The sequence below is a fragment of the Aspergillus multicolor genome, assembly GCF_047715735.1.
Source record: "Aspergillus multicolor strain CBS 133.54 unplaced genomic scaffold BDW74scaffold_8, whole genome shotgun sequence".
Classification (NCBI taxonomy): domain Eukaryota; kingdom Fungi; phylum Ascomycota; class Eurotiomycetes; order Eurotiales; family Aspergillaceae; genus Aspergillus; species Aspergillus multicolor.
In genome coordinates, this window is record NW_027395959.1 from 709,887 (window position 1) to 731,130 (window position 21,244).

Below are 21,244 nucleotides of genomic sequence, written 5' to 3' on the forward strand. Positions count from 1 at the left end.
CTTTCATTCACTGAGCAAAACATGGACTGCCGGGGTCAAAAGTGGAGCGGATATTATTGCCATGTATATCTAATACCCAGTTTCCTATTCTTTCCCAAACTGTAGAGGGAGGAGTGTCATATAATCTCATTACTTTGTACAAAGTGCACCATATGCATGATCCCAATTTCCAAACCCAAGAAACGCCTTTCCTTACTCCTCGCCAATCAACAATGATAATGGAAAAATATCGAACAAATGGAGATACCTAGACCATTACCCCTTTGCACCTGTATCCGCGGTACTGCAAATAAAGACAACCGGTCGAAAGACAGGCGAATTATGGCTTCGTGTCATCATAAACACTAGTGGTTCGGGCCTGATTCGAAGACAGGAAAGTTCGTTGACATATCCGCCCAATCCCATTCTATCGTCATCGGCATCTGCCATAGATCTTGTGGGACAAACGGCTGTTGGAATGGTGGTGCAATGGGAACGTCGCCAGTAGACGTCAAAGGGGGTTGGCCGCCGAAATTCAGACCATCCAATGTATTAGGGCTGAGCATCTCCGCAAAATCCTGACCAACCCTATGCATGGTAGGTATGCCACCTGGCATGTCGGCAATGCCACTGGTTCCAGGCATTGTCTGGCTGGATGTAAAAGCCGTCGCCCCACTTGAAAACTTAGGGTCACTATCCTGCGACTGAACACCGTACTGTGACGGGGAAAATGGCATTGTGGGGGGTTGTGTCTGAGCTGCGTTTGTTTTCGTAGGAGGCACACTTGCTTCCTGTGGTGGATGCCTGGGTTCGTCTGGCCCAGCCTTCCGCTTCTTCTTTGAATGAGCATCTCTCTCGGCTTTATCGAGAACGACCTGCGCAATTCTCTCGAACTCGCCGCATACACCAAGCATGCGCTTGATGCTCCCGTTTGACTCGTCGGAGACGAGTGTGGAAAGGAAATTGACAACCACGTTCATTAGCTTGACATCCGAGCGAGCCCGCGCATCACTCGGATTCTGGAGGATGTTGGCGAACAATGTCACCAATGCTGAGACCGGATAGTACAATATCAACCTAATCATTGATTGTTAGGGCATTTGCTTGCAAAGTTCAATAGATACAGGGACTCACCAGACACAAGCAAAATCACCTTGCGGGATATACTTGATCAGGTTGATGGAGGCTCTGGCGGCGGTCACGCATAGAACCGCCGACAAAAACACTCTCGGGTTCAAGGGCCGGGCATTCAAGCCTTGAATTGCGTAATTGGACAGACGGCTTGTCCAATAACCATGGTGAACAGACATCCGGTGAATTGTTGTCAAACAGTTGTAATAAGCGAAATGTAACACAACAACGTGGAGTATGAGCGGCGTATGTGTTGCTTTTATCTCATGTTCAGGCCTGAAATCAATGGGTATATTATCCTTCCATTCCTCGAGCTCCCGATCGAGCTCGCCAATAGTATTCAAGAGCGCGCCATCGGATTGTTTAGAAGCAGTAGCCGAATAGAGGCGCTTATATACCTTGCTTTCGATGATCGAAAACTGGCACAGGGTGCGAAACATATTGAACTTTCCTTTGCCGTCAAACAGCGGCACGTTTCCTATGTTGTCCGGAGGGTCTTCACTGGGTAACTCGACGTTCATGTCATCGTCGTCTTGAACAGGAGGGCGTCCAGACCGAAGGCAAATGCTATAAAGGGTCAGAAAGTTAAGAAGTTTTGCGAGGAAAAAACGTACTCTTTATCCAGCATATATGCAATCCAGAAGACCCTCTTCCTCTGCTCTGCTTCTACAGGGTTCAGCCCAAAGCCAGACCCACGTTTATGCAGGCCGATGCTGTGGGACAATCTGATAGCTGCAGCGACTAGGAAGAATGACGGCTGCGGGTTAGGGGTTCCCTGTAGGAATAGTGACTGCAAGGGCGGGTTAGATCTACATACTGCGGAGGGAAGAAGAATGTGAGACCAACCATGCCTAGAAGAGCTTGTACACTCAGCAAATCCGTATTTCGCATCGTCAGCTCCGTTAAGACGCCCATGGCATTTTTCAAGTAGAGCCAAGCTTTCTTGTCTTCTTCTTGAGGAACGAGGTTGCTCATTACACGTAGGCGATGCGAGATGGCAAGCACCACATTAATACTAGCCCACCAGCCGGAGCCCTCGTATGGGTCTCGAGAATATTGTTTCTCAACCAGATGCATGAAGGTTGGTTCGTGGAAAAGGGGAAACATGCAATTGAAGTTATCGAAGAAGTCTCGGAAAAGCGACAAAGCCTCCTCCTTCGGAGGCAATGGTTTAAAGACGCGGCGAGCGAAGATGTCGCTGAAAATCTCCGGTTTCCAGTACATCCATTTATTATCGTCGATGTATGCTGACGAAATCATGTCCTGGAAAGATGTGTCACCTGTCTTCTCATTTACCCATTGGATACCCTTGGGCGAAAATATCGAGAACCCTGACGACGAACCTTCGATACCGGTCAGCCCTACTTTGAAACTTCAGCCTGACAACCACTTACCAATATACCGCGTTTCGCCGCAATTGTTCGTCACTAGGGAGCACATCATGTCCGACAATCCTTCCACTTCGTTCTCAGACTCTTTCTGCGAGTCGGGGGATGTGGCCGCTGTACGTGGGCTAGAGTGCGAGTCCATCCTTGGCGTTGAATGCCGTGATATGCTGGTAGGCTGAGACGGTTGCCCATTGAATGGCATGTTAAATCTTGTCGGGCTATTGGTAGCATTATAACCACCATTGGAAAGAGATCTGTCGGCGAGTCGTTTCTCTAGGGTTCCAAGATCTGTCTTCCCATCATCTTCGGAGAGTAAACCGGAGAGGCGAAGCAGGGACTCCATTCTTCCTAGCCGGTTCTCAAGTCCTTCGATATATTTGGCGCTGCAACAAGAATACGATAAGCAATTGAACGCTTCGAGGTATGGGCAACAAGAACGTACCCCTTGGGCGGATTGCGCTTCTTCTCGACCTGGGTAAACACACAGTCTGTTTTGTAATTGATGCAGTGAGAGCATTTTGGCATCTTGCCGTCGCATTTGATCTTCTTCTTCCGGCACATATCACAGGCCTACGGGGAGGACAATCAGATAATGAAGTCCGTCGCGTAACCGCGTATGATGCGGGAAACTACTTACCCTCGCAATGCGTCTTCTCTTGGCGTCGTTGGAGTCATCTCCCAAGCCCATTGATGCTTCATCGTGGAAAGAAGCATTCGGAAGCGCAGCGGTGACCGGAGAACCCTCGGAGCCATATGCGCCAAAGATGGGAGTTTGCTGGTTCATGAGCATGGGCATATCGTAGCCCATGCCGTTCGGGCCCGGACCGTCCCCCATTCCGTCCATCTTATTTCAGTGCACGTTTTTGATTACCAAGTGCTTTTTCGAGCTGAGGGGGGGCGTTGAAAGCACAGTCGCACCGCCCGATGCGTGAAAGGGTGGAGTTAAGATAGTGTCAGCGGGTAAGGCAGTTCTTGGAGCAACGTAAAAGTCGGATGCGGGGTCCATTCAAGGTAAGCGGGAGGCTCGGTGATGCCGGGTTTTCGTCTGACTGGAGTCCTCGTGGCTTTCTTTGCTTTTTTGGGTTGGTATGTCACGGCCGCCGTCAAAGGAGTGACTGGGGTGAGTGAGCAAGTCAGCATTGGGGGAGGCGAAAAGTGGATGATGACATGGGGGTACAGAAAATGCGGGCTTACAGTACCGGGCCTCTCTCAGGCACGTGGCAACCACAACTCAACCACCGAGAGTTTAAGACAGTAGAGAAGACAGGTGTGGAAGATGATTCCTGAGGCCATAGAATACAGAAAGGAAAGAGTAGCAATCTGTTATCTTGACACCAGCTGGATATGTTACGTACAAGTTCAACGGACGAATCGGCGGAGCTAAGAAAATCAGGCAAACGTAACTGTGCTGCCTTTGTCGGAGCATCAAGGTAAACTACTCCTTAACGCCGGGAGGCCAAGCTCCTTAGTGTGCACATCTCGGAGTCAACGATTCTGGATGGAGGCACACTAAACGATGTACGAACTGAATAAGCGGCGTCCGAAACTGCCGACAGTCCGACGTTGAAGACAGCGACCTCGGTCGGGTCCGCAACCTTCCGCTCTACTTCTCCCGTGGCTTGGCGGGCATTGACAGGCACAGCCGCACGTCGTTTTCGTATTCGCTCTTGAGCCCGAGCGATTAATCTAGAGTTCAACTTCAGGCTCCAGCCGTGGCTTGTGACCAAGATTCGGCAGGTTGACTCACTACTTCTCCGTGCTTCGGTATGTTTTAACTCCGTGCGGGCGATCTCGAATATAACGTCAGCCACACCTGCAGCAAGCGTGACTTGTTCTATCGGCTCTGCATGTACTCCGTACAGAGTCCTCCAATATCCTTGAAACACGTGAGATTATCATTCAGGAGCGGCGATTCACCAATATATACAATATAAATCTCCATAAGGATGAGGTAATACTATATGCACTCTATCCTCGGAATCCAGCCAACGCCACGCTATGCACCCAAAAACAGTATCTTATACACGGAGGATGATCTGGCCCAAATCAACTCGTCCGTACCAAATTCGCAACCGATCATCCATCCGAAACTGCAGCCACCTATACGAAGCATCATCCAATTGCTAGGATGAACTCAAGTATGCTTGTCGAGAAATTCCTTGGCCTCGTTGATCTTCGTTGCGAGATAAGGGCTACCGCCACGATCGGGGTGGTTGAGCAGCATGAGTTGACGGTGCTTCTTGCGGACCTTATCCTTGTTAAGGGTGCGTTCCCTATCCATCCATCAGTACTAATCCGGTGTATGTTTTGACGTGTGGGAGAGCGTACGGAAGTTCGAGAATCAGCGAGGCCTCGCGACGGTTCATTCGGGGTTCGAATCCTCTGCAGTAACATTAGCGAACCGTATGCGTCTCCCCGGGATTGTCCAACGCACCCCTTGTAAAAAGCCTTGCCCATAGCATTCACACCTCCCTTGGAGCGGCGGTAGGCGACCAAACCAGCGCGGCCCTAGCAGATGATTAGTACCGACGAGCGGAGAATGCGCGCAGTATCGGACATACCAAGAAGGCGGCCGTAGCAACACCCAGTCCAAGAACGACAGCGGACGACATCTCAGTAAATCAAGTGAAGCTGTAGGAGTGGGAATCAAGTACAACGAGTATTCAGGCGGACCTATCTTGAAGTGACGTTGGGAGAAGAAGCGGCCGTCGAGATAAAAACTCGGAACGCCGCCCGAGGCCCGATGGGGCTTAGCGCCGGCAGAATTTCAAAACTTCTGTTGTCGATATGAATTTCTCCCCGATTTTCTGATAACAACCATACCACTCTTTTATCATACCGGAACCCTTTTCTCGAAATTCGAGATAAAAGGCCGCCAAGATGAGGTTAGTTTTTCCCTCTCGATGCCACACGGCCAGACCCAGCCACCCTCAACCCACATACTAATCCAGCACAGAATCGAAACATGCCACTTCTGCTCTCGTCCGGTATACCCCTCCAAGGGCATCCAGATGGTTAGACTGGACGGGAAAGCGTTCCGATTCTGCCGCTCAAAGTGCCACGCCAACTTCAAGCTGAAGAGACAACCCCGCAAGCTGAAATGGACCAAGGCCGGCCGCGCCGCCAGCGGCAAGGAAATGATCGTCGACTCGTCGCTCGTGCTCTCCCAGTTCGCCAAGAAGCGAAACGTCCCCGTCAAGTACGACCGAAACCTCGTTGCGGCGACTGTCCAGGCTATGGAGCGGGTGGAGGAGATCAGAGCGCGCCGCGAGCGGGCGTTCACGAAGCGCCGGTTGGCGGGCAAGGAGGCGCGGGAGCGCAAGCGCGTCGAGGACAGGAAGGTCGTTGCGGAGGGCGAGCATCTTATCCGCAAGGAGCTCCGCGAGAGAGAGGAGGGGCGGTCGCTTACCGAGGGTCCCCAGATTGCGAACAGACTGCACGGCGAGGAGAGGCTCCGGCAAAAGAAGAAGACCAGAGTGTTGGTGGATGGAACCACGCAGGACGAGATGGATGTGGACTAAATTCTGGGAGGGCATTTGGCATTCTTTTCTTTTGTTTCGAGGTTTTACGACGGAGTTCGGTTTGTTTCGTACCTGGACCTTTGCCCAAAAGCTGATTCATGATGCACATTTGCGGATATCACTGTTTACTTTACTGAAGGCATAATAAAGAGGACTTTACCGGCATATCTGATCAAGGCAAATTTTAAGGTTTCGTACAATAGATAGAGTAGACTAGCATTCAGATTTATGTCTAGAGCTTCTAGGGCCTTTGGTAGATATTGATTTTGCTCAGAGGCATCCAATTAACAGTACCTACCACTTTCCAAGGCTGTTAAGCTGTCATACCCTGTTGCCATCAGTCGTGTGTTTCCTCTGGGTCCCTACTCCCTAGGTAACTATACTCCGTACCAAAGGCCCGCACCGCCAAGAAGGCCCCCAGATTTATCAATTTACCCCTCTACATCTGCCTGGAACCACATTCTTCTCTCACCACACAACTTAACCCGACAGAGGGCCTCTTCGAAGCTCGCATTACCCACATACGCTCGGTCTTTCAAGCCCAGCTTCTTATCGCCCACAATGCAAGTCGAAGTCGACCCCAACGAAGACACGGAATGGTTCGTCCCCGCCAATTGGCATTCTAGCCTTGTCTACATGCGCGGACCTGCGCCGCGTAGCTCAAATGACCTTAATTGATTATATTCTAACCGAAAGGCAGGAACGACATCCTCCGCAAACACGGCATCATCCCCGAAAAGCCCCAAGACCCGGAACCCCTCATCCAAGAAGCCCTCGTCGAAGCCGAGCGCAAGGCCTACGAAAACCGCCTCGAGGATAAGGATCTAGACGAGCTTGACGAGCTAGAAGATGTGGAGGACGAAGCCTTCTTAAATGAGTACCGGTATGTCCGCACACATACACTCTCCTTCTCGATCCTCCCCGCACCGCGCCAGCGAAGGGTACGGGGCAGAAGACTATTATAACAAACATACTAACGCCAAAAACAGCCAAAAACGCCTCGCAGAACTAAGCACAATAACGCAATCCTCCGTGCACAACCAAGTCTACGGGCTGCAAAAGCCCGACTTCACGCGCGAGGTCACCGAAGCCTCGAAATCGTGCTTCGTCTGCGTAAACCTCACCTCGAGCTCCAGCAACAACGTGGAGTCGCGGCTCCTCACCGAGCTCTGGCGGCGACTGGCGGCTAAATTCGGCGACATCAAGTTCTGCGAGATGCGCGGGAATATGTGTATTGAGGGGTATCCGGACCGCAATACGCCGACGATCCTGGTGTATAAGGATGGCGAGATTGTGAAGCAGTTTGTGACGCTTATGGCGCTGAGGGGGACGGCGACGAGGATTGAGGGTTTGTTTTTCTATCTTCCTCTTGATTATAATGGTGGGGCTGGTGCTGACGGTGCGGTGTAGATCTTGAGAATATGTTGATTGAGGTTGGGGCGCTCAAGGAGAGTGATGTCCGCTTGAAGAGAAAGGACGATGACTCGGGGAATGAGCGGCCGTCGACCTTTAAGAAGCCTAGTGTCAGGAGAGGCGCTACTGTGGAAGACGATGATGACTGGGATTAAGCGATACACATACGGAGCAACAAGAGCTTCCGCGATGAGCGGCGCCAGCTGCCATGAAGCCCCAAGCATAGCTCAGCCTCAAAAAGGAGACTGTGGCTGGTCTCCAAGGGTCTGCACATGTATGCAACTCGGGCAGAGCTGCAAGGGAGCCTTGAGTCACTCAGCGGGTCTGAGTTGATGGGCATCAAGCTATGGCCATATCAGCTCACAGCACGCTAATATGGCAAACCCGGAACAGGTCCGGGGTAGCCCTATATAAACATATCTAACAATTTACAAATATTCTGTATACATAGCAATCACATATGATCAATTTTATAACTAAAACAGCGTCACTTCATAAATGCAATGCACCCATACTCAACGTATCGAGCCGGCAGCGACTGTATGACATATGTAGAAACAACAAGTAAGGAACGGCCCAGAAACCCATCACGCCCGCTCAACTAACCCTTCAAATATTTCCATATCCAAGTCGAAGCCAAATCAATCCCAGCAATTCAAAGCAAAGCAAAGCACAAGCACAATCAAGATTCAGCTCAAAACTCCACGTAATAAAGCCGGACGTATACCCCGGCGTATTTTAGACCCAACAATCAACTCACAACAACTCATCCGAATCCTCAAGTATACTCTCCTCAATCGCCTGTCTTACAACACACTCCCGAAACGCCGGTCCCTGCCCATCACACTGCGCACTACTCTTGAGTCTTCTCGTGACCCCCGCAATATCCACAAGCCCCTTCTTAAAGCTCTCTGTGCCCTGGATAAGATCCCACGTCGCACCCGCATCGAGCAGCCGCTCACCCGTCTGACTACAATACGTGACTCTATGCAATCGCGCCGATTGCCCCGCGGGCACAAGGTCGCTGTAGAAGTCTGTGGGCGAGTACGTCATGGGTCCGGTCTGCGCGGGCTCGTGATCTTTGCCCTTGCGGTGCTCGTCGGTGTTAGCATTAGGTCCGGGCGTAGAGGAGTGCGTCGTCGCGCGCAGGATCTCGTTCTCGGTGCTGAACCGCGCGACTTCGCGCTTTAGGCGCTCGTTGTCGGCGAGGAGGGTCGAGGATTCTTGTTGGAGCGAAGAGACTTTTTCTTCGAGGTCGCGGACGTGCCGCTCTTTGCGTTCGCGGAAGGCGCGTTGGCTGTTTGTATCGCGGAGAGTAATTAGCACCTGCGCCCATCTGCCCAGCTATATGGTTCGCTGGAAAGGGGGATAGAAAGGACATACGCCGCCCGATTCTGCGCCTTGCGCTTACTCTGCGCGGGCGTTACCCCGAACCCGAGCGCCTCCTTCTCCTTCTCCTCGCTGCTACTCCGTACGGCGAATTCATCGCGACTCTCAATGGACCCTGGGTAGTTGTTGCCGGTGGGGTGTTCGCCGCTTGTGACGGAGTGTTTCGTGTATGAATCCGGCGGGGACTGGGGGAGACTGCCGCCGAATTGCGGTGCGGGATTGAAGGATGCGTCGAAGGGAGGCTGGTAGTTCTGGGGAGGAAAGTTAGCGGGCAGCTCTCGTTTCCAGTAGTAACGATGGCGGCGAGTTGAGGGAGGAACGAACCAGAGGATCGAAGGAACCTTGCATCTCATCGCCGTGGTTGTTCTGCGCGGGGGTGGGGAGTCCATAGAGTGCGAAGTTCTGCTGCTGCGAGGGGTGGCCCGAGTAGAAGGGATATTGGTCCATTGCGGTTGTCGGCTATCGATGCAAGCTCGGTGTCTCGGTCGTTTGAGTCTGTGATCTGTGCTGTCTGTGTTGCGATGGGGGAATGTTGACGGCGAGAGGGTCGTATATATAGGACCCCAGTTCTAGAACCCTTGAGGGCCAGTGCTGGCGATGGACAAAGAGCGGTTCGCCGCCCGCAGCCAGGCCCTGTCACTCAGTCCAAGGAAGCCATAATGGAATTGACGATGTCGAGATTGTTGATTTCAGATTTTTTGTCAGAATTATGGCTTCACCAGCACTCGCTCAAGACTTCTGTCTGCTTCCTTGCCCTCCGCCCGACGCCCGATTGCATTTCATAGCGCTTACTCAGGGATTACTATGCAACGATGCAAACACCGGCTGCTAGTCAACTAGTGCAGCTGAATAATGACCAAACACCGCAGGGCTGAGTCCGACTATAATACGGGAAGCTAAGCGTATAAACGTGACGCTACGGAACGCCGAGTATATTAGGCTATATGCAAGACTACCGTCCGAAGAGAAGCCTGCCGCACGCCACACCCACCGCCACGGCGCTCTCTAGGTCCGTCTCATCCACATAGGAATAGGGTCGAAACGAATGCAACCAGTTGGAGAAACTAAAGAAACAGCATAGATTGACGTAATACCACCCCGGAAGCGACCCTAGCCAGTTTCCTTCGCCATTCACCCTATACCAAAGGTGTGCTCGGTATCGCCCTCTCCCCTCCTGCTGCTCGACTCTTGGTCGAAAGCAGTCGTTCAAGAAAGCGACACTCCATCACACCCCTAACTAGTCATTCCCTCTTCGCCAGTCGCTCAACCACCCTCAATCGTCCCCGTCATACGTCAATAAGCCACAATGACATTCTGAAAACACAGATAACAAATGTTGGTGGAGTGCAGAGAGAACAAAAAACGTGGAAGCCATAAAACATGCACAAACGGGGGAAGTGGGCAGATAGTTGTCGAAGAACCGTCCATTGGAGATTTTGCGGGACTGACAAGCATCCGCGACGTCAGACCAACAGAGACTCCAGAAAGACAAGTTGTTCGATAATTGCATCTCTTTCAGTCTAGCCACACCAGTCGTCGACGGAAATAAACTTCAAAGTCGAAAGATCCGACGAGCAGAGGCAACCGGGTGACTGAGACGTAAATATAGCCACAATAAAAGCGTTTCAACGTCGATATCAGCGGCTTTCCATATGGACCCATGATTCAAACGGTATGAGAGGTCAAACCGAACGAATTTAGGTTGCGAGTATAATCGAAAAGTCCAAACTTAAACAGTGCCGATGGTCGAGAGAATGATGAGAACGCAGTCGGATCGAAGTGGTTGATACCGGAAGACGATCGAGAAAACGGGTAGATGGCTAACAGAGAATGCAATGGGAAAGATAAATGAAAACAGGAGCGGAGACCCAAAGCGTAAAAGTTCCGAACGGTATGCTGCACCTTGCAAGGGAAGCAACTAGAACAAGGATAATCCCGGGCTCCTTTGCTAGCACCATGCCATCAGACAATGAAGCTAGGCTTCATAGTAATACTGACGACCATCGTCCCGCTTCGGGCGGCTGGCACCAGGAGTACCTGAAGCGACAGCCTTTGAAGCGGAACGCAGCCTAACGCCGAAGACTATGATATTAGTCAGATTCTAGGAACCAAAAAAAGAGACAGATATAGGACCTCCACGAGCAAGGCCGCACCGAAGAACGAAACGCAGGGGGAGGGAGTTCCCTACACGGAACCTAGGTTTTAGATACTCACATCCTGTCGCTCCCTCCCACAGCACGGTTGGTGTCGGGGGTGTTGTCGAGCGTTCCACGTTCCATGATCTTGCGACGCTGGCTGGAGATAGCACCGGGTTTGGCGGCACCGGAGGCAGGCAGAGGCATGGCCCCACCCTGGCGGCGGGCCTGCTCCTCAGCATCCTTGTCCTTCTTGGCGTCCGACATCATGGCGGCGTTCTTTTGGTACTTGTAGACGGTCCAGTCAAAGACGTAGTCGTACTGGAAGGATTCGCGGACGAACAGATCACGGAAGATCTTGCGAAGGTACGAATAATCCGGCTTGTCGTCGAACCGCAGGGAGCGGGTGTAGTTAAGATAGATGGAGAACTCGTTGGGGAATCCACGGCACAGAACCTCGGTAGGGGTCGTCATCTTCTTCTCCATGATGCGGTCGTACTTCTGCTTCTTGGTAGCAGCCTTGAGACCCTGCCAGGGGAGGGTGCCACGGCAGAAGTACAGCATAACGTAACCCAGGGACTCCATATCATCACGGCGGGACTGCTCGACACCCAGGTGAGTGTTGATACTGGCGTAACGGGCCGTTCCGGTCAAGTTCTTGTTCTCGCGGTAGGGAATGTGGAAGTGTGTCTTGGGGTCCCGGTACTTCTTGGCCAGACCAAAATCAATGACGTTGACCTGGTTTCCACGCTTCCCAATACCCATCAGGAAGTTGTCGGGCTTAATATCACGGTGGATGAAAGATTTGGCGTGAATGTATTCGATTCGGGAGATGAGCTGGTCGGCAAGCAAAAGCACGGTCTTGAGGGAGAACTTGCGGTTGCAGAAGTTGAAGAGGTCCTCCAGACTGGGGCCGAGGAGATCGATCACCATGGCGTTGTAGTCACATTCGGTACCGAACCAGCGAACGAACGGGATACCAACACCACCGGCGAGAGACTTGTAGACACGGGCTTCATATTCAAGTTGGGGATGCTTAGCCTTGACGCTTTCGAGTTTGATGGCGATTTCCTCGCCAGAAATGATGTTGGTGCCTGTTAGCTGAGAGTCAGTATCGTCCAAAGGGTTATGCCGGCCTATCAACGTACCAAGGTAAATGTCACCGAAACTACCACTTCCAATCTTACGGCCGATGCGGTACTTGTTACCGACGCGCAGGTCCTACACTGTGTTAAAAGCACGACATATGCCGCCCAGGCACGTTGAGACTCACCATGGTCGTCATTTTGGCGGAATATAAGCTCGAAGAGCTGCTGTGAACTATAAGCTATCAGAATAATGGATCGAATATCAACCGATAGAAGAGTCTGGACGAAAAGTGGCGACAAGTGCAATCGTGAGGCTTTTGTTGGGAGTAAGGCAGACAGGTCACGACAAAGCGAGGCTGAGCCTTCTGGGTGAGGAGACTTGGCCAGCAAAGGGAGGGTAGCTTGGCTGGAACCTGCTCTAAATATGTCCCAAGGCCGGCAAAGAAAGAGGAAAGCTATGGAGAGAAGAAAGAATACAGGGGAGTCGTCGAAAGGTACATACCTGATCAAAGGAGGTTGATAGAAAGGATGAGATAGTGGTGATGTCGACCCGACCGAAAAAGGCGGCGAGGGAAAGAAAGGGGATTCAGCTGAGCGGTTGGGCGGCTAAAAACACGAAGGAAAGGGCCGAAAGGGACTGCAAAAAGCAGTGGGGGAGGGGAATGCAAATGCAAGAAGATGGTCAGAGTTGAAGAACAAGGACAGAGCCCTTGATGATGGGGGAAGGTGGGAGGGTGGAAGGGATCGAGGAAGGAGGAGAGAAGAAGAGAGTGAAGAGTGAGGGAATTTGGGTTGGATTGGTTTGGTCTGGCTTGGAGGCGGGAACACCAGAGACTCTGAGACTGACACTCAGGCCAGACTGCTGGAGATTCACCCCTCCAGTCACCCTCTGCCAGTCTACAATTCACATAGATCTCTATTTTATTATCGTCCAGCTATTCACATCAAGAGCATTTCACGTAAGAACAATACATCCATCAACTCTTGTCTATTCCCCCCTAATTCAAGTGTTGACCCGGCAGTCACCGACAGCACCATCCGCGGTGGCGTCGCGGTAATCCCGCCATGTCAGAAGGCGTGATCTCCCTCCCAACTACCTGGCCACTCGCAGAGCTGGACTCCGACTGGGATCTCGGGCTGCCATATTAAACTAGCAGCTGATCAAAGCCCGAACGATATCTTCCTTTTAACATCTTACATATCCCACGCCTCAATCAGATGACCTTGCTTTTTCCATCCGATAAATAGGCATAGGCATACACCGCTATTCTTACATGGATGATGGATCTTAGCGCCTTGTGCCCAACGCGCTACGCTACGCCAACCACTCGACTGATTTGATGCTCCAGCCTCCATCCAGCCCTGGACTCTGCAGGCAGTTCTCCGTGGTACCACAGTGTGACAGGACTCAAGAGGAACGAACGCGGGATCTGCAGTTGCACCTGCTTAAGCTCGGGCTTTCGATCTCTACTTCGTACTCCGTGAGGAACACAATCGATCTGTCCATGGAGAACCATCGATTAATCGTCAGGTGTCGTCCAACCTATTATTATTTGGACATTGAGCAACTATTATTATGCAGTTCATTATTAACATTGTTTCCTTTGTGTGCAGTTAATCGGCAAGAAACCTAGGTACCGGATTCCATTCTATCTCCCCACGGTTTTCTCATCATGGGCAACATTCGCGATGCCCAGCCTATTCTTTCATCCCAAGAAGAATGGCATCAGGATTACTCCATAGGTGGCACGGCTTCAAGAATGAGGTCCTTGGCTGCACTACCTTATGGTTATCGACGCTCTGTTTCTGCGTCACGACTCTCAAAGCTTATCCTTACCGGTTCATCCGCAACTGGCTGTCAAGCTCTGTGCCTGTGGGTAACAAGGGTCTTCGAGGGCTTTAAAGGGAATAGTTGGCCGTCCAGAATAGCCTCTGTATGACAATAATGATGGTTGTCTGATCATAGATGCCACATCATTCATGCATCAGCTCAATGGTTGCGCAGGAAAGCCACGGATAGGGCAAGGTATAACAACTCTGTTAACAGCCTTGAACTTCCTGAACTCATCCAAACATCGACTCCATTTACTTTATATCTTGGTGCAAGATAATCTGAACCATAAAGCAAAATGCGGTTCGCCTGGCTAGCTGCCGTCCTTGTTCGCTTCTTGTTCCGAGTACCCTAGCCCTGTTGAACACCAACATCAAAGTCATTCTCCACGGCGAGGAATTGTACCGCGGCCACAGCACCCATCAAGTCGGTGGTGACGACGGAGCATGTCTACGCTCGTGCCGTCAGCAGAAACCCGCCTGTCCCAAGAACATGCTATGATCCATCGCCTAGCATCGCATCACTCGTCCTCCTTGCCTTCAAGAAGGAACTAGTTCACGGACTGACAACTGCGCACGAACCATGCAGGACCCGAAACAACTGGTGTGGAATTCATGTCAACCTGAGCTTGGTACAATGAGCCCTCGCGCATTCTGAGATGGGGCGATTGCTGGACCTGTTGTCTGCGCGATCAGGAACAGGGAATGGCCTCGCGGAACAGAGCCACCGAAGCTCTTGACAATCCTAGAGATCCCGTAGAGCCGCCTATGTCCTTCCACTCTTGATTGCGAATGCCGTCGCCAACCCATTCATTTCTTTATATCATCAGTGCCAGAAAAAACTAATGCTCACCATACAACACAGACTGTCTCGGGGCGGGTAAATACTGCTGTACCTGGGCTGGCTGCGACATGTGTTGCCAAACATGTTTTCTAATTATCGATGCCGCACAAGGCTATTGTATAAGTCACTTGTAAACTTGCTTAAAGAGGCGAGCGGACTCTACAAGCTTCCATGATTCGCCAAAAGTGACATTTCAACTCCGGTATGTATGCAACGAAGGCTATCCAAACTGATCACTGTCCCAAGTTTTAGAGGAAGGTCTATCTTTTGCGTAACTCCCTCAAACCCCTGCCAGAGCCAGTACCACAACACCATGCTCAGACGCCAACCAACCCGAAGTGTAGTTGTATATAAATAGCTCAAAGTCATGCACCTCAGAAACGAACCCCTCCCGGTCCTACGCTGGAACCCAATGGGCTGGGAGATCCGTCGGGGTGGCTTGGGTATCCTAGGTCAAGGCAGACTCATCGCTGGTCTTTCTTACTTGTTTCCTGCCCAGGTGTAAATATATGGATTGCTTTGTTTTAGTGAAGTGATTTGATATAGGTAGGCTCTATTATTGGATACCCTCGTTCATTCGAGCAATGGTGATCACGTGGCATGTAACAGCTCTATAGGGTTCTAGATGAGGCCATGATCCCTGAGAATGGTTGTTAGAAAATGACCGGACTTCTTACCTATGAGGTAGAAGTAGTGTTCATGCTTGTCCCCAGGACACCGAAAGGCCGGTACAAGTAAGCCAAGTAATCATAGATACCTGATGTTGGACAGTGGTCCAGACGGCTACGAAATCGACCAGGCAGACGGGCTTATGCAGCTGACAGGGAGCAAAACTCAGAAGAGACAAGAAGCAGCGTTCATTGTCACCAGTAATCAACCTAGTAGATCAGACAGAGACATCGTCAATTGGGAGAAAGAGTAATAGTACATTCCAGGCAAGGAAATATATGAAATGGGTATAAGAATGATGAGGGGAAATAGAAAGAGGAAACATGGAAAAGACGGGTAGAAAAAACATATAAAATGACAAGCCTTGGCCCATCACAAGGTAATACAAAAATAGTAAGATTAACAAAGACACAGGCATGTGCAGGAGATAAACAGGCGCAAGAGGCGCAAAGACCAATTGACGCGATTAGACATCATTGTATAACTCCCAATCGGATATAGACAAGTCATCAATGCTCCGCGAGCTCTTTAGATCATATTCGCTGGCGCATGTCCTTCCGCAGCAGTGCGGAGCTTACCCCTTTCCGGAGAGCCCGCTCTCGCTTCCTCTTCGTCCAATCGTCGTCTCCATTCTGCCAGGCTGTCGCTGAGCCCGGAGTCCTTCGTTGGGGTGCGATCAAAGTCCGACTGAGTGCTCAACCGGTAGTTGCTATTGGTGTTCTCCCAGTGGCTGCGTAGAGCTTCCAACTCGTTCGCCAGTGAGTCGAGGGCCATGGAGCCACGGTTGTCGAGGAAGGTATCATCCTGCGACACAGCACTGTTGGCCCTGGACCGTCGGGTCCCAGCTCCAATTGTACCGCTGGAAGCGTTGCTGTGAGTGCGAGAGATTCCGTTGGTACCACCGTGCTGCGACTGCCGCCGATAATGCCCAACTGAGGCCTCAACCTGGTCCAGAAGCATAGAAACCTTTTGTTCGGCATCCACTGCGCGAGATTCAAGCAACGCATTCTCATGTTTGAGTTGATCTAATTCGGAGCGGCTCCTCTCGGTGGCCGCCAGAAGTTCTTGCTTTATTGATTCGTACTCGGCAATTGAATTCTCCTTTTCCGCCTCTGTAGAAGCTAGACTCTCTTTCAGACCTGCAATCTGCTCCTCAAGGTTGGCAATAGAGACCGATGTGTCTCGCTGTAAATCGGCCAGTGACTGTTGAAGCTCGGATCGTTCAGCTTCCCATGCTGACGGCGTCTCTGAGCCCTCGCGGCTTTGGGCAGCTTCCAGTTCGGACTGGATCTTTGCATTTTGCGCCTTGTACCGAGTAAGCTCGTCCTTCATCCGCTTCAGCATCTTTTCAGTGCCCTTGACGTAGTGAACGGCAGATTGGTAGTCGTTTTCCAGTTGTTCCAGCTTCTCCCTGTAAGCACGATCGGTCTCTTGCTCGCGTGTCTCGAATGAAGACTTCAAATCATCATGCGCCTTCAAGCTCGTTGAGAGCTGTTGCTCCAGTTCTCTGAGTCGGTTTTGCTCTGGAGTACCAAATCGAGACCCGGGGGAGTCCATGCGAGGAGAGCGGCTACTATCGGTGTAACCGCGTTCACCAAGGAGATCTTTCAGAGCCGTATGCTGGACAGCCAAGGCTCCGACCTCTCTCTGATGAGTCTCAATCTTGGCCTTCAGTTCTCGGTTCTCCGTTGTGAAGGTCTGGCAGTCTTTCATTGCTGCCTGAAGTTGTCGCCGAAGCTGCAGACCTTCTCTACTGGCTTGCTCTTGGTAGGCTTCCAGGCCAGCGATTCTCTCCTCCGCGCGGCGCAGTTTTTCGGCAGCTTCATCGGCAGCAGCTTGACTAGCCTTCGCCAGCTTATTCGCCCTCTCCACCTGTGCCTCGGAACTAGCCACTCGTTGATCGACAAGTGAGCGAATTGAGGTTTCGGAGTCAAACGACGAAGCTCGCTCGAGACCCAGGATGAATGCATTCTTATGGGTCTCGGCTTCTCTGGCATGACTCTCAGCCAACTCTTCTGCGTCTCGGAGGCGGCGTGTTGCGTTCTCCAACTCGGCCGTCCGTTCTTCGTGCTCAGACCTGAGCTGCAACAACTTTTTCTCCAATCCTTCACGTCGCTCGCGTTCTTCGTCCAATTTCTTTTCTAGGATGGAAGCCTTTTCCACAGATGCAGTTACAGCTTCTCTCAAACCACCAATGTTATCGCCAAAATCTCTCAGACGGTTGGTGGAATCCTCGAGTTTCTTTGACAGTTCCTCTTTATCCAAGGTCAACTGCTTTGCAGACGATTCAGCTTCCGATCGCAAGAGCGACTCTTCCCTCAGAGATGCCTCAATTTGGTGAAGTTGGGCGCGCAAGCTCTCCGTTTCCAAAGGATTGTTCTGCATTTCCAGCTCCGCCAATCTTCTCCTGGTAGCTTCGGAAGTCTCTTCTGCTAATTCTCTGCCACGCTTCTCCTGGTCAAGGTCTGTCGTGATCGCTTCCAATTTCGATTTGAGTTCGTTGTAAGACGCAAGAGCCAAGGCCAACCTGCGGCTAAGATCTGTGCTGCGATCGGATGCTGCCTTGTCGAGATCCTGAGGCGGTCCATCGAGCGATGGTGTGCTTTGTTGGCTCCCGCCGTGGGCGGCAAGTTTTGCGCGGGCATAAGCAGCTTCGTTCACGGCAACATCTCTCTGCTGCTCAACTTCAGCTACGCGCTTGGATGCAATCGCTGCTTGTCGATCCACGGTGGCTTGCATCTTGGTTAGTTCTGCTCTCATTGCTAGGAACGCTTCGATTAAGGGGCGGTCCTCGTCAGCAAAAGCGTCCGATGTACGTTCGTCCAGCACAGAGTTTGTCGAGATATTCGGAGTATACCCAGCTTTCTTGGCCAATGCGAGCTCAGAGGCGTACCAGGCATTCCGACTTCTAAGAGCCTCGAGCTCTTTATGCAAGGCCTCTTGATGAGCGGTCAACCGCGGTGAGCGAGGTTCTTCTCCAGACCTGGAATTCCTGTAAGATCGAGAGTCCACTGATCCGTCCATACTTGCATGGCGACCGAGGACGGACTCATCAGCGCTATCCATGGAGCTCCGTTGGCGCTGGCGTAGAGAGCGTTGCCGTGCGGGTGCCATAAGAGGAGCAGCTTCCCCAGCCTCCATAGCTCTCGCCGACATCCTCTGGGTCTGTTGAGTAGGAGTCCGCTGGCCATTAGACTCCGGCTCGTTCCTAGGGTCTTTCGGTGAGTCCCGCGGCGCAGGATCCCTCTCTCTATCACCAGCTACTGCGCGAGTCGTATCGATTGGAGGCCCACCATAGCCACGTTCCGGCTTTGTTGGTGGCGTCTTGCTTCTAAAGTTGTTGCCATCTCGCGGTGCATTGCCTCGCGGCCCAGGGGTAGGAGCCTGTCCAGGCGGGGGAGGCCCAGCAGGAGCGTTGGCGATGGACGCTCGTGGTAATCGAGAACCCGGACCCGGACCCGGACCCAACTCCGCTTGCCGACCGGTAGGACTGACCACGCTTTCTCGAGAAGGTCCCGGACCGCGGCGGTATTGATCTGGCGGCTGGTTCTGGGCTTCGCGGGATGCGCGGCCCGATGGCGCGACCTGCTTGTCGCCGGCCCCGGTCTTGGTCGGTCCCGGAAGCGGTGCTTTCTCGCCATTTGGATTATCTGAAGGATAACGAATCTTTGAAGTGTCAAGCATATATGCCATGCTGAGCTCCACTGGGTCTCTCGGAGCCGAGCTCGGCTCACCAGCCAGAACAATGATTTGTCTCCCAAAAGCCGTCATGCTATGTCCAGATCGCGGAGAAGGGGCTGGACCCATGTTTTGGAAAGAGTACCATCGTCGAGTGCTGATCCGGAAAGCGGCGAGATCACCGAGATCGATGCCTTCGTCGGTCCGGCCACCGAAAACATACATTACGTCGTTAACAATGGCAGCCGCATGTCCTTCTCGAGGCGTCGGAATGAATCCGACACAGTCAAGCTGGGACCAACTGTTGCTCCTCGGATCGTATGACCATACGTCGTTGAACCATTGCAATCCGTTTGTTCCTCCAAACCTGTCAAAGTAAGCGGATTATATTCGGAAAATGGCAAGGGCACCACATACAGGTACAGTTTGTCATTGAAACTGACGATCGTGTGATTCGTTCTTGCGGGGGGTATTTGACCAGGTGGAGGTCCACCCTCATGGCTATTTTGAATGAGAAATTCCCATTTATTACCGGGATTCTGTAGCTGGTTCAGGTCAAACGCAACCAGGTCATTGAAGAAAAAACCCTCCACCTGTCCTCCAAAAACGTATAGTCTAGAGCCTAGAATATTCAAAGTATGGCCATATCGTCCGGTGGGCCGAGGACCTGGGGGAATCGAACGCGACCATTGTCGGGAGGCTATAACGAAAAAAAGGTCAGCATTGCTTTCCGAAACAGACCGAAGAGCATATCGCATACATGTATTCAGTAGGTATAGCGTGTCATCCAGCGTATCATTCTCGTCCACCTTGGTATCACCGCCGAAAACGATGAAAGCATTGCCGACAAGCAAGCTCGCATGACCAACACGAGGTCCTGGCCCTTCTGAAACTGTCGCGATCGGAAAGCACGACAGGTTTCCGCTGCTGCTTTCCAGCATCCAAAGATCGCCCTTCACAGTCGACCCGTCTATTAAACCGCCCATCATGTAGACGTCTCCTTCTTTCGAAGCCACCGCATTGATTGCTGCGCCATATCGAGGGAAAGGGTTCGCTTGCGGCGATGAGAAGTTCAATCGGCGTTGGGACCACGGGTAAAGGGAGGATCCTGGACTGGAAACTGGAGACGAAGGTTGCTGAGGACGCTGGACCTAGGCATGTCAGTATACGTGAACGGAAATGACCCGCATAACCAGCGGAGATTAGGAACCTGGCCAGGTAGGGGACAAACCTGGGATTCAGACTCAGCTCGCTGCCGCATCCGTTGTTGTTCAGGACTGTTGGTACTAGTGACCGAATTCAAGGAGTTATTGTAGCTGCCGCTAGGCGTCGGCGTTTGTGATGTAACCACCCCATCTTTTGACCCGTTCAGCACGGCTCCAGAGCCCGCTGGTGCTCCTTCAGAAGTATGGACGTTTCTCGTTGCGGGCGGTAGGCCAGAAGCCTGCTGGTTCTTCTTCGACTTAAAGAGAAATGCCATCGTGAAAAAATTATATCGTAAACGGTTCGTGGATCGGGCAGGGTTGAAATTCGGTGGAAGGGAAGAATCCGACAATCCCCCTTCGGCGTTTCGTCAGGATAGCGACAATCTCAATGCTTCGAGACGGGCGAAACAAACAAATGGTACGAAAGGAGCGAAGGAAATGTGCGCCAGGCTGGGAATTGGAAGGAATGCGGTACGCAGCTATTGCGCAGGTTGGAATTAAAAGTTACTATTAACGAGCCGGGCAGGGCTGCTGGCCGAGACACAGGTGACGGTGAATGTTCGTTCGGTTTTGAGGTTCGACCGCGTCCATCCAAGTGCTAACAATCCTAGGCCGCTCAGCGCCAGGCAAAAATGAGCTGTGGTCGGCTCCTCCTTTTGTTGGAGCTAGTTTGTGCAGTCTCGATTGCGGCGTCCAAGGGGCATGGGCGGCCGATAGTAGCAAAAAATAAAGGGTGGGAAAAGCGGAGAAAAGAACGAAAGCGCCCCGGGAGCAAGAGAAAGGAAAACAAGAAAGGAGAAGGCGAGCAGATCCAATCTCTATCGCGAAAGGGCGAGGGAGGTCAAGAAAGACGGGGGTTAGGGAGCTGGTGGACTGGCCGGAGAGGAAGAAGGGGCAGGAGAGAACGAGCGACTCCGGCGTTTCAACTCCCCAGAAGTGGCTTAGATAATTCTCCTTGGCTGCTGGTCTTTAGG

General features: G+C 51.9%; 7 protein-coding genes across 7 annotated transcripts; 2 read left to right on the top strand and 5 right to left on the bottom strand.

The window, feature by feature from the left end:
- Positions 1–344: 344 nt before the first annotated feature.
- Positions 345–3,342, bottom strand: atrR (transcription factor atrR; the record flags this gene model as incomplete). The annotated part of the gene is made up of 7 exons (XM_073728765.1): positions 345–1,056; positions 1,114–1,677; positions 1,725–1,900; positions 1,957–2,453; positions 2,505–2,881; positions 2,941–3,068; positions 3,136–3,342. The coding sequence occupies 7 exons, from the start codon at positions 3,340–3,342 to the stop codon at positions 345–347; spliced, it is 2,661 nt and encodes an 886-aa protein (XP_073585356.1).
- Positions 3,343–4,362: 1,020 nt separating this feature from the next.
- Positions 4,363–5,165, bottom strand: pam18 (putative mitochondrial DnaJ chaperone (Tim14)). The gene is made up of 4 exons (XM_073724082.1): positions 5,060–5,165; positions 4,933–5,006; positions 4,827–4,880; positions 4,363–4,771 (listed from the first exon to the last, which is right to left on the bottom strand). Exons 1-4 carry the CDS (start codon positions 5,108–5,110, stop codon positions 4,633–4,635), a joined length of 318 nt encoding a protein of 105 aa, XP_073585357.1. The 5' UTR covers positions 5,111–5,165; the 3' UTR covers positions 4,363–4,632.
- On the top strand, positions 5,166–6,297 carry BDW74DRAFT_150856 (ribosomal eL24 family protein). The gene is made up of 2 exons (XM_073724083.1): positions 5,166–5,383; positions 5,455–6,297. The coding sequence occupies exons 1-2, from the start codon at positions 5,379–5,381 to the stop codon at positions 6,017–6,019; spliced, it is 570 nt and encodes a 189-aa protein (XP_073585358.1). The 5' UTR covers positions 5,166–5,378; the 3' UTR covers positions 6,020–6,297.
- Positions 6,298–6,443: 146 nt separating this feature from the next.
- Positions 6,444–7,858, top strand: BDW74DRAFT_150859 (phosducin family protein). Its single transcript, XM_073724084.1, has 4 exons — positions 6,444–6,618; positions 6,720–6,902; positions 7,009–7,367; positions 7,430–7,858. The coding sequence occupies exons 1-4, from the start codon at positions 6,581–6,583 to the stop codon at positions 7,585–7,587; spliced, it is 738 nt and encodes a 245-aa protein (XP_073585359.1). The 5' UTR covers positions 6,444–6,580; the 3' UTR covers positions 7,588–7,858.
- A 118-nt stretch (positions 7,859–7,976) lies between these two features.
- rsmA (putative bZIP transcription factor (Fcr3)) lies at positions 7,977–9,528 on the bottom strand. The gene is made up of 3 exons (XM_073722392.1): positions 9,146–9,528; positions 8,816–9,072; positions 7,977–8,729 (listed from the first exon to the last, which is right to left on the bottom strand). Exons 1-3 carry the CDS (start codon positions 9,266–9,268, stop codon positions 8,189–8,191), a joined length of 921 nt encoding a protein of 306 aa, XP_073585360.1. The 5' UTR covers positions 9,269–9,528; the 3' UTR covers positions 7,977–8,188.
- A 1,035-nt stretch (positions 9,529–10,563) lies between these two features.
- BDW74DRAFT_135986 (casein kinase 1 family protein) lies at positions 10,564–12,630 on the bottom strand. Its single transcript, XM_073722391.1, has 5 exons — positions 12,547–12,630; positions 12,230–12,283; positions 12,105–12,177; positions 11,036–12,050; positions 10,564–10,890 (listed from the first exon to the last, which is right to left on the bottom strand). The coding sequence occupies exons 2-5, from the start codon at positions 12,239–12,241 to the stop codon at positions 10,797–10,799; spliced, it is 1,194 nt and encodes a 397-aa protein (XP_073585361.1). The 5' UTR covers positions 12,242–12,283; positions 12,547–12,630; the 3' UTR covers positions 10,564–10,796.
- Positions 12,631–15,187: 2,557 nt separating this feature from the next.
- BDW74DRAFT_136120 (putative cell polarity protein (Tea1)) lies at positions 15,188–20,662 on the bottom strand. Its single transcript, XM_073722393.1, has 5 exons — positions 20,297–20,662; positions 19,483–20,216; positions 16,012–19,432; positions 15,396–15,911; positions 15,188–15,329 (listed from the first exon to the last, which is right to left on the bottom strand). Exons 1-4 carry the CDS (start codon positions 20,543–20,545, stop codon positions 15,897–15,899), a joined length of 4,419 nt encoding a protein of 1,472 aa, XP_073585362.1. The 5' UTR covers positions 20,546–20,662; the 3' UTR covers positions 15,188–15,329; positions 15,396–15,896.
- Positions 20,663–21,244: the final 582 nt, after the last annotated feature.